Below are 12,124 nucleotides of genomic sequence, written 5' to 3' on the forward strand. Positions count from 1 at the left end.
TGCTGTTTTATTTAAGTGTTGTGGTTTATTCCAATGTGAAAGCTCCAATTTCATTTTAATAGCTGAAATTCTCTAATTCTGGTCATTCAAAACCATAAAGCAGAAAGAGGGTTAGAAAGTCAATTCCAGCACCATCTCAAAATTATTTAGGGGAAAATTTAATCAATATGCATCAAATGACCTTTACAATAACTACAATACTGACAACCATGACACTTTAATATGCTTTTCAAAATGGTGGGTTTTTTTTCCTGGAAGTAAATACTTCCCCCCCCGCAAAAAAAAAAAAAAAAAAAAAAAGAGAGAGAGAAAAAAAAAAGAAAAAAGTCTACCCTGGAGCCATTAATATGTGCATTATTAGAACAAGCTCCTGCAAGTAATCTTGGTAAACCCAAGAAGGTATAACCACTTAAACTGATGCTAACATCTAAACACATTCACATTTCAAGTCTCAAATTTATTTGTATACTTTTGACTAAAGGATTTGTTTTCAAATTAAACAATTTAAATTGCATATTGAATTCTGAAATACCAACACATTGTATAAATAACAGCTTAAAGAGTATTTGTTAAAATACAGAAAATATGCAATTGTCAACTTGCTTGAGAAACTCTTTGCAATAGAGGTGACAGGAATTGGGTTGGCCAAAGATTGTTTGGGTGTTTTTTGTTTTTTTTTTAAATAAAGACTGCAATGACTGTAGTTTCATTTACTTTTGCTGATTGAAAACCTACCAAATATAACTACAACCCCACTTCTCCTCCCACCCCCAACCCTCCCAAAAACCCCCAAAGTTACTTTTCTAAAGGCTGTAGAAATGGTAAAGAAACATTACATATTTAACTGTATAAGCATGAAAACTTAAAGCTATAGACACTGCAGGTCAATTCAAACAATATTCACGAGTCCTATAAAAGTGAACAAGACAGGTTTCCATTGCTCCATCAGACAATTCAAGAGTTAAGTTTGCATGATAGCAGCGACACAGCTGTGTGCTAGTCCAATTAAGTGTTCCAAGGGTTCTTTTTTCTCCTTTCAGTTTGGCCCACTGAAGTCCAGTAATCAGAATAGTCAGTTCAAAACACAGAAATAAGAGCAAAGACTCCATATAATAAAGCACAGGGATATGCTACTAGAAGCTGTTGTCCTTCCATTGCTAAGGCAGAAATGAAGATTTTGGAAGCAGAAAAACTGCACCATCCAATAATTCCAGCAGTGAGAATAATTCCCATCATTCCCCTGTAACATACAAGAAAAGAACAGTTTAAAAAGGTGTGTGTGTGTCTCTATCCTTAGAGGAATGCAGGAATTAGAATATTTTCTAGTAAGTTAAATATGCTTCAAAGGCTGATTGTTTTAAAACTTTATACTGAATTTTATCATTGAGGGTTTTTAAATAAAATGTACATGGAATTTCAGTAAATATAAAATTAGTATTTATTATTCAGTAAAGATTTTAGAATGACTAGTAAAAAAAGTACAAAAAGGTTTAGAACTGAGTAAACTCAAAACAAGGTGTTCTTTTGTACTTCTGTACAAGTAGCTTTCTGTGATGAGTAATGAAGTTAGTGATTTGTGCTGGGCATTTAACTTAGTTTTCCAGACTCAACATTAATTAAAATTTAATCTATATTTCTTAAATCATTTCAGTTTTCTATATCCTGATATACAACTTGTTTGAGTTGTTTGACAAATAAACATGTTTGAAGTATACTATAATTTGAATCTAAAAGTAATTTGTAATAACTGAAAATGGATAGTGAATAAGTGTTCATGCTGTATAAGCGTTCACTTCATTTGACAAATCCATTATTAATATAATATAAATTCCATCTAAGAGAACTTCCCCCCAATGGGAGAAAAATCCACAATATATGGAAGCAGGATTTTATTATAAATAGTTAGTATTGATACTTACTGCAAAGAAAATATAACTGCAAAACTGGAAAGCAGGATCATAGGAAGAAGACAGTATCCCAGGACACTAGCAACACAGCCAAACGAGACGCCCGTCATGCTCATTAAGTTCAGCAGGCAAAACATTCCTAAACATCCAATTGCACTAATTCCATACACATACCCAAACTGAATTTTACCAACCTAAAGATGAGAGGAGTAATACAAGTTAAACATGTTTTGTCTTAAAGTTGACTAAATACTGCATTTTACAAATAAGGAGAGTATAAAATTGTGGTAATCTTTGACCTAGGGATGAATCTGACGTTGGATTTAGGGATAAAGATGAAGAGGATTAAGAAAGGTATCCCACAAACAATCCAAACAGAGTACTTCTATACCGAAATGTCTAATAGGCATATTTACCATATCAGTTTTCAATTACAAAAGGTGGTGCATCTAACCAGCTGCAAACTTAGTGTGCTTATGTAACATGTAATTCTAGCTGAGCTACAAAAATCTTATCAACTTCGCTCGATTTACTCCATTATATTTGCATGTTGATCCTACTCTGAGGATTATCTGAATAGTTTTTTATCAGCACCTTTACTGCAGCAATGATCAAAGGCTAAATAAAAAATGTAAATTAGCGATGCACTGAAAAATGCTGCATGTGACATAACTCTTTCCATCTCTACCAATGATTCAGATGCTTGATTTTTGCCTTAAGGGGGTAAATTTTTTGTGTGAAGTGCCACGCAGAGTTATGGCATACCGTAAATTCATCATCATAAAATATTTCAAGTTTTTTGTTTCCCATCTAGAATTATTTTTGGTCTTGTAAAATAGTGTTAATACAATATTTAAAAATCTGATTCCATTTTATTTAGGTATGTATCCTCTCAGAGCACGACTTGGAGACCCAGCTTAAGAATGCATCCAATATGGACAGAGCTGCGTGACTGCATTAGATTGGCAGATAGGAAAATGTTTGAACTAGAGTGCTCGACGCACAGGGAAGTCATTCTTTAATTTTTAGACAGACCAAGAAAACTGTACCAAATGACTGAATGCTGTACAGATATAGGGAAATATCTGGGAAAAGCAGGCTGTGACACTCTGAATTCTGGACCCAAAAGCAGTGCTGTTCAGAAACAGGATCAGCCAAGTGACTGAAACCGCAATAAATTCAAGACATTCAATAAAACAGAATCCTGAGTTTTGTTAAGTGATTACCCACCATTGTAATATCCTCCAATACGCCAATTTCTCAGCTGTTTTCATTTCAGTGTATTTTCTATCGTCTTAACCATTTTCAGATTAGTTTTCAATTCACTCTCAAACTGGTAACACACACAAGTGGTTACTTTCTTCACTCTAAAGGGGGAGGGCTCTGAGTTACTACCGAGAATTCTTTCCCTGGTGGGTCTTGCCCACATGCTCAGGATCTAACTGATCGCTATATTTGGGGTTGGGAAGGAATTTTCCCCTAGGTCAGATTGGCAGAGATCCTGGGAGTCAATCTTATTCCAATTAAGTTTAATGGCAAAACACCTGTAGCAGTGGTCACCAACTGGTCAATTGCGATCGACTAGTCGATTCTAGAGAATCTCCCAGTCGAACACAATCTCCGGTGGTACAGCGGGCTGCCACTAAGGCCAGGCTCCCTGCCTGTCCCAGTGCCACACCACTCCTGGAAGCGGTCAGCGCAGCCCCGGGGGGGCGCAAGGGTCTTCCTCTGTGAGCTGCTCCTGCCTGCAAACACCGCCCCCAAAGCTCCCATTGGACAGGAATGGCGAGCTGTGGCCAACGGGAGCTGTGGGGGCGGTGCTTGCAGAGAGAGGCAGCACATGGAGCCACATGGCAACCCCCCCGCCCCAGGAGCTGCAGGGGCACATTGGCCCCTTCCGGAAACACATCGGGCTGGGGTAGGCAAGGAGCCTGCCCTAGCCTCACTGCGCTGCCGACTGGGAGCTGCCCAAGGTAAGTGCCGCCCCGTGGGAGGCCACACCCCAAACCTGAGCCCCCTCCTGGAGCCAGCATCCCAGCCCCCCTCCTGCACCCCAACTCCCTGCCCCAGCTCTGACCCACCTCCCAGAGCCAGCACCCTGCACCACAACACTCTGCCCCAGACCAGAGCCCCCTCCTACACCCCAACTCCCTCCCAGAGCCTGCATCCCTCACCCCCTCTTGCATCCCAACCCCCTGCCCCAGGCTCAGTCCGGAGCCCCCTCCCATACCGCAAACCCCTCAGCCCCAGCCCAGAGCCTGCACTCTGTCCTGAACCCCAACTCCAGCCCGGAGAGAGAGTGAGTGAGGGTGGGGGGAGAGCGAGAGATGGAGTGAGCCTGGCAGGGTTTTGGGGAAGGGGCAGGGTAGATCCTGAGTTGCCCTTAAGTTCAAAAAGTGATCTTGGATGTGAAAAGGCTGGAGACCACAGGCCTGTTCCCATCAAAGCCTATAGGTCAATCAGCAAATGTTAACAGTTTTGGCCATTGTTTTGCTGAACTAATGGTAAATCATGTTTAATAATGCTGACATCGTTGGTGGTGTCAACCTGTCTAATGTCAACCACATCAATATAATTTTAAAAAGTAATTGAATAATTGTGAATTTCCTTTATTAGTATTTTTTTTCTTAAAGACAATCAGCTAAAGGAAAACTACCAACAATAAACTAAGTATACTGAACAAAGAAATACTAGAATATCCCAAAGTAAAATTTCAGTGCATCAGAAACTCGCATGATAGAAACAGCTACTAAATGTATAAATGGAATATGTACCAAGAGCCAAAACTATGGATAAGGCAACCAAATTAAAACATTTTGTGCAAATAAAAATTAAATTCTATTGAACCTGTGTTTGACAGCAAACACCACATCTTGATTTTTTCCAGATTGAAGAAATTGAAGATTTAACTTTATAAAACCAAGGACAATGAGTCATCTGATCCTCCCCACCCCAAAAATTGTGACTATGGTCCTCAGTCTTCATGACAACAGAAGCCATATTCACAAAAGGAAGATATGCAAAGAAGCCACTACATAAAGAAACATGGCACATTACTTGAAGGGCCTGACCCAAAGCATGGTGAGAACAATGGAAAGACTTCCATCAAGGGGCTTTGAATCAGGCCCAAAATCATGTACTAATGAGCCACAAATCCTTGGTCAAGACCTGTTTTGTGACTTCCAGGCCATGGAGATTCTTATGAGACCCCCAAGAATAATTTAGATTTTCTCAATGTTTTTGGACTACGATACACATTAATATTTTGCAATCTGTATCTTACCAGCAATAATGTGGCTCCAAAGGCAAGACAGAAGACCATTGGTCCTGCCAAATCAGTTTCATTCATGATGCTGCCATCTGCTACTTTTAATGGGTGTAGAACTGTTAGTGTCTTCTGCCAGATGTGGTCGAAATTGATCCCTAATTCTACAGGTTACATGAAAAAAATTATGAAGATTTGTTTCCCTTTTTATTTCTCCTTTGCCCCCATTTTCCTGCCCCTTCACTTTCAAATCTGCTCCAGACTGAAGGCAAGACATGATGGTTATCAAGTACTATTCCTTAGATGACCAAAGAATGATAGACATTCCATTTCTTCTTTAGGCGGTTGAGCGCACTGTCTCCGTGGCACTCCATTTCTCAACTACTCAGGAATGAGGGACTGCTAGTCTCTAAGGCCCAGATTCTGCAATCAGAACTCCTTGGGATTGCTTCTAAGACAGGATTGATTCTAAGACTGACCCTCTGCATGGTACAGATTTGATTTACCAACACAAGGAATGGGACACTATCTATGTAGATTAGTAAACAAATTTTGCTTAGTACTTCCCTTGTCATTTAGTAACAGGAAAGGTAATTTGTCTTAAGCTCTCACTGAGAGTATAATGCATAGAGAAGGTGAAAAATCCTGCCATTAGTCCAAGTATTCTCAATATGTATCAATTCCAGCACTTTGTATTCTATGTAGGACATATCCTACACATTTATTACTCCTTTCCTCAAATTAGAATTTGGGTTCTAAACACCGAAGTCAGTTATTTATAATTAAAGAGGCACTATCAATTAAAAAAACTTAACCTTTTGTTGTTGCAAATAACAGCTTTTATAACAGACTGAGGAAAAAAATCTATGCTTTTATTCCCCCATTTGACATAATGTTGTGTACAGTCAATTTCCCATTTAATTTGTGTGGCCTTCAGAAACCAACAGGGGAGAGAAATAAGAGAATGTGACTAAAGTGAGAAATTGGCAGGGGAACTCAGAGGCAAGCATGACAGATGCAATTACTTCTAATTTTTTTTTTTTTTTTAGTTAACTAGAGAGTACATTCCTTACTTCTTAGGTTACTCCAAAGTTAGGGGCAGTTTTGGAGAGGACTAGTAAAGAACAAGTTATACCTTCTAGTAAGGGTGGCTCATCCTCAAAATTGCTTCCATAGAAAGACTGTGCTGTAGTTGGAGTGTATGTTTGCGTTGGCTGGTAGATCTGCCCTGTGTAAGGCTGCTGTTGCTGAATCATCTCTGGAGGGACAAATCCACTTTGCTGAGAGTAGTCATAGCCACTATATTGTCTGTGGAGAACAACATAATATTACTGGCAGGCACAGGTTTTTTTAAACCTTACCCAGTCACATAAGACACACTTCCTATAACAACTTAGTATACAAAATATAATCTTGTTTAGCTAATTTTTAAAGTGAAGTTAATTACTCCTCCCACCCTAAATATGTAGCTGTACAGATGCACTCACCCCAACGCACCACAAGGAGTAAAGTGTGACTTGAAAAGGTATATGGGTTTATGGACTCCTTATCTCAAGTTCTCTAATTTAAGTAATCAGGTCAAATCTTGCTTAGTTTGTAAGTTTTTCACCTTTTTACCATCAGATATCACATAATGATAAGAAAATTTAGAAGCCTCCAAGTAGTAGCATTTTCAGGTCAAAACCAATCCAAGCCCATTTAATTTGAAAATATGACAAGATTGGGCCTACAGAAGACTAGCAAAAGGTATCTGTCAATCCAAATATAGCCCCTTCAGTTGTATATCTCACTCCTATAATTTATCAAATGACAGCATGAATTTACACTCAGTATTAAATCGTATATTTAACAGAGCTCAATCTTGAAAGGAGATCCAAAGTCTTCATATTATTTAAGCTTCCCGTATGATATTTTCATAGAGTTGAAAGACAGCCTAGTCAAATTGACTATCTTCCCCCTTCCCATATATCAATTGTATCAGATACCACTCCTAGCATACATATGATGAGGATTATGACATTCAGAGCATAAGCACACATTATGACATCTACCATCATGACACATGCAGATGAAAGTAATATTTCACTTTCTAACTCAAATTTTCTCAAACTCTGGTCACAGAAGACTAGTTCTGTGTCAAGTTTGCACTTTTGAATACAAGCTGTTTGAATACAAGCAGCTTGCGCCCACACACTTCAAAACAAAATGATTTTAACACTTTACTATCTCACAGGTAGCCTGAAACTAGTACTGCAAAAATTCACCAGCAAAGGATCACTACTGTGACACCCAGAGGGGTACCTAATCACTTCTGAGAAACCTCCTCTTATAGATGTTACATAAAAATAAATGTATATCTAACAGATTGTTGTTCTTCAATAGGTCTCTTTTCTCTACTCATTATGTAAATGTAAGTACATTGTATAATTTAATGCTAATAAGTTCTTTCTGCACATCAACGAAAGAAACTGCCAAGACTGTACAGAGACATTTAAGAAAAAATGAATAATTTCATTACAAGGTTCTGTAATTTCCCTATCTCCATCTGCTCAAAACCCACGCCCAGAAGGGACCTTCACAATCAAATCTCCTTTTCCACCCCTATGGGAGGAAAACTCAGACACCTCTGCAGCACTCTGATCCTCTGGACCCTCCTGAGGAAGCACTAACACATTTACTACTCTTCCCTTCCCCTTTCTAAGCCGACATGCCTTCTCACATAGATGAACACAATTTGTTGGGGGAAGAGTCAATACGGCTTTGTGTACAGGGAAATCACGTCTCACCAATCTATTAGAATTTTTTAAAGGGTGTCAACAAACATGTGAACAAGGGTGATCCAGTGGATATAGTGCACTTGGACTTTCAGAAAGCCTTTGACAAGGTTCCCTCACCAAAGGCTCTTGAGCAAAGTAAGCATTCATGGGATAAGAGGGAAGGTCCTCTCAAGGATCAGTAACTGGTTAAAAAACAGAGGGTAGGAATAAATTTTCATTTTTCAGAACGGAGAGTGGTAAATAGGACTATCCCCCAGGGATCTGTATTGGGAACAGTGCTGTTTAACATATTCAAAAATAATTTGGAAAAAGGGGTAAACAGTGAGGTGGCGTAATTTACAGATTATACAAAATTATTCAAAATAGTTAAATCCAAAACAGATTACGAAGATTTACAAAGGGATCTCACAAAACTGGATAACTGGACAACAAAATGACAGATGAAATTCACTGCTGACAAATGCACATTGGAAAACATAATTCCAACTATATATACAAAATAATGGGATTTAAATTAGCTGTTAGCACTCAAAAAAAAAAATCTTGGCATCATTATTGCTACTTCATACAATCATAGAACTGTAGAACTAAAAGGGACCTTGAGAGGTCTTCTAGTCCAGTCCTCTGCACTTCACAGCAGGACTGCATACTTTATCTAGACCATACCTGACAAGTGTTCTTAAAAATCTCCAGTGACAAATTCTACAACCTCCCTAGGCACTTTTTCCAGTGCTTAACTACCTTGACATTTAGGAAGTATTTCCTGATGTCCAGCCTAAACTGCCCTTTGCTGCAGTTTAAGCCCATTGCTTCTTGTCCTATCCTCAGAGGTTAAGGAGAACAATTTTTCTCCCTCCTCCTTTTAACCTTTTATGTACTTGAAAACTGTTATGTCCCCCTTCAGTCTCTTCTTCTCCAGACTAAACAAACCCAGTTTTTTCAGTTTTCCTTCATGGGTCATGTTTTCTAGACCTTTAATAATTTTTGTTGCTCTTCTCTGGACCTTCTCCAGTTTGTCCACATCTTTTCTGAAATGTGGCACCCAGAACTGGACACAATACTCCACTTGAAGCCTAATCAGTGAGGAGTAGAGTGGAAGAATTACTTCTCGTGTCTTGCTTACAACACTCCTGCTAATACATCCCAGAATGACGTTTGCTTTTTTTGCAACAGTGTTACACTGTTGTATCCTATTTAGCTTGTGATCCATTATGATTTCCAGATCCATTTCTGCAATACTCCTTCACAGGCAGTCATTTCCCATTTTGCATGTGTGCAACTGATTGTTCCTTCCTAGGTGGAGTACTTTGCATTTGTCCTTATTGAATTTCATCCTATTTACTTCAGACTATTTGTCCAGATCATTTTGAATTGTAATCCTAACCTCCAAAGCACCTGCAACCCTTCCCATCTTGGTACAGTATCATCTGCAAACTTTATAAGTGTATTCTCTATGTCATTATATAAATCATAGATGAAGATATTGAACAGACCCAGACCTGATCCCTGCAGGATCCCACTTGATAAGCCCTTCCAGCTTGACTGTGAACCACTAATGAATTCTCTCTGGGAATGGTGTTCCAACCAGTTCTGCAGCCACCTTATAGTAGCTCCATCTAGGTTATATTTCCCTAGTTTGTTTATGAGAAGGTCATGCAAGACCGTATGAAAACCTTTACTCAAGTTAAGGAATACCTCATCTACCATTCCCCCCCCCCCCATTCTCTGAAAACATCTGCTCAGTGTGCAGTGGCTGTCAAAAAAGGCTAACAGAATGTTAGGAACCATTTGGAAAGAGAGTAATAAGACAAAATATCATAATGCCACTATATAAATCATGGTACAGCCATATCTTAAATACTGTGTGCAGCTCTGATCACCCTATCTCAAAAAAACGTATATTAGAATTGGAAAAGGTGCAGAAAAGGGTAACAAAAATGATTAAGGGTATGGAACAGCTTCCATATGAGAGGAGATTAAGGAGATGGGGACTTTTCAACTTGGAAAAAAGATGACTAAGGGCGGATATGATAGAGGTCTATACATTCATGAATGGTGTGAAGAAAGTGAATAAGGAAGTATTATTTACTCCTACACAGCACAAGAACCAGGGGGTCACCCAATGTAATTAATAGGCAGCAAGTTTAAAATAAAAGAAAGTTTTTCTTCATACAACGCACAGTCAATCTGTAGAACTTGTTGCCAGGGGATGCTGTGAAGGTCAAAACTATAACTGAGTTCAAAAAAGAATTAGATAAGTTCATGTAGGATAGGTACATCAATGGGTATTAGCCAAGATGGTTAGGGACACAACCCCATTCTCCAGGTGTCCCTAGCTTCTGACTTCCAGAAACTGGGAGTAGATGGCAGGGGATGGATTACTCGTAATTGCTATTCTGTTCATTCCTGCCGAAGCAGTGGGCATTGGTCACTGTCAGAAGACAGGTTACTGGGCTAGATGGACCACTGGTCTAACGCAGTATGGCCATTCTTATCTGGAGCGGTTTTGTTTGTGTGTGTGTGTGTGTGTGTGTGTGTGTGTGTAAGTGTTAGACATATAAAGAAATGCAATCATAGACACGATAAACTAATACTATACAAGTTAAAGAATGGAAAAAAATGTACAAATTACTTATTGTATGGTTCTCCGCTTCCACTGTAATCATAGGAGTGTGCCTGGTCATCAATGCTATAACTTGTTTGGTAGAAATCTGTATTGAAATTGTCAAACCCAGACATTGCAAATTATCTGTAAAATAAGAACATTAAAGCTTGTATGAGTCACAAAGGGTTACTCTGGCCTCTGGCTATCATACAACTGTAATAAATTGTTGATGTGGTTAGGGACAAATATTTGCTAGAAAGAAGGCAAACTCAAGAATACTATGAAAATGATTGTAATACCCCAATAAATCTGTTAGTCTTTGCAGTGCCACCAGACTCCTCCTTGTTTTTGTGGATACTGACGGCTACCCCTCTAATACACATGATACTTTAGAAGATTGTGTAATGCATCCGATGAAGTGAGCTGTAGCTGAGCCACTTATGCTCAAATAAACTGGTTAGTCTCTAAGGTGCCACGGACTCCTTTTCTTTTTGCGGATACAGACTAACACGGCTGCTCCTCTGAAACCTGTGATCTGTGTGTGTGTAAATGTATAACATTTTACAGTGCCATAAGAGCTCAAAACATGTAGATTATAATGGATATAGGAGGAGTGTTTCTTTCCACAGTCACTAATACATAAGTTAAACGTGCCACCGGTAACGATTAATAGTTACAACGGGGATGATTTAACAAGCGGGCCAAGCAACAACAGGCGCCGTACAGCCAAGAAGCGACACCACAAACCTCGCTGCGTTTTCAACATTACAAGCACGAGGCGCAGCTTTAAGTAACAACAACATCATCATGTGTGTGGCTCCCAGCGCCCGTTCGCGGCCCTGACGCCCCAATCCGCACGCCCGGAGCCGGGGCCCACCCGCAATTCCTGCCAGGGCCTCGCAGTAGTAACCCGGAGCCAATCAGCTTACGCCTCTGTGGCTCAGCTTTCCCCTCTGGAAAGAGGGGACCCCGACCCAACCTCCCGCTGGGGGGCAGCCGCTTGGAGCCCCGGGACGGGGCGGGTCGAGGCCCGGGGAGGAGCGGGGCAGCGCCAGGGAGGCTGGGGAAAGGGCTCCCCGTTAGGGGAGCGGCCGCTACCTTTCCGCAAACTCACCTGGCAACCCCTCCTCGCAGCGCTGAGAGAACCCCCCCGGCTGCCAGCCCTCACCCTCCTCCGCTGCGACGTGTCACGAAACAAACGAACCACTTCCGGCTCAAGCGGGACACGGGGCATGCGCAGCGGCGGTTCCGGCCGTCCTCGAGACCTCCGAGTGACTGAGCACGCGCCGTAACGTCCCTCGGGTGGCGCCGGTTGCGCGTGCGCCGTGGAGCGTGTCTGGCGCCGTGGGGGTTACGGGGCGGGGGTTGAGCGGAGGGCCTGCGTGATGGGACAAGGGAAGGCGGGTAGGAGAAGAGGGGTGGGTGGGGGAGGCGCTGGCTGCCCTTAGGTGTATTTTGGTTGGAAACCACGAAATTTCGGCAAGGAGTGGGGGAGGGGCGGAGGCTGCCCAGGGAGCTCGGGTGAGGGAGGGGGTTGGGGTTCCTGCCCGGCTCCAGTTGGTCAATTCAC

The 12,124-nt window shown here is 40.9% G+C and overlaps 1 protein-coding gene across 1 annotated transcript; it reads right to left on the reverse strand.

The window, feature by feature from the left end:
• Positions 1-258: 258 nt before the first annotated feature.
• YIPF5 (Yip1 domain family member 5) lies at positions 259-11,804 on the reverse strand. The gene is made up of 6 exons (XM_073355718.1): positions 11,669-11,804; positions 10,582-10,698; positions 6,308-6,480; positions 5,191-5,336; positions 1,920-2,101; positions 259-1,240 (listed from the first exon to the last, which is right to left on the reverse strand). The coding sequence occupies exons 2-6, from the start codon at positions 10,686-10,688 to the stop codon at positions 1,078-1,080; spliced, it is 771 nt and encodes a 256-aa protein (XP_073211819.1). The 5' UTR covers positions 10,689-10,698; positions 11,669-11,804; the 3' UTR covers positions 259-1,077.
• Positions 11,805-12,124: the final 320 nt, after the last annotated feature.

Source organism: Lepidochelys kempii, chromosome 8 (assembly GCF_965140265.1).
Source record: "Lepidochelys kempii isolate rLepKem1 chromosome 8, rLepKem1.hap2, whole genome shotgun sequence".
Lineage (NCBI taxonomy): Eukaryota > Metazoa > Chordata > Testudines > Cheloniidae > Lepidochelys > Lepidochelys kempii.

Bases quoted from the DNA above. Each gene is read 5' to 3' on its own strand.
- YIPF5 (XM_073355718.1), bottom strand. From the start codon at position 10,688: ATGTCTGGGTTTGACAATTTCAATACAGATTTCTACCAAACAAGTTAT. The intron at 5,337-6,307 runs GTATAACTTGTT...TGTAACCTGTAG, and splicing joins TGAGCCACCCTTACTAGAAG to AATTAGGGATCAATTTCGAC. The intron at 2,102-5,190 runs GTAAGATACAGA...TCTCATCTTTAG, and splicing joins TTGGAGCCACATTATTGCTG to GTTGGTAAAATTCAGTTTGG.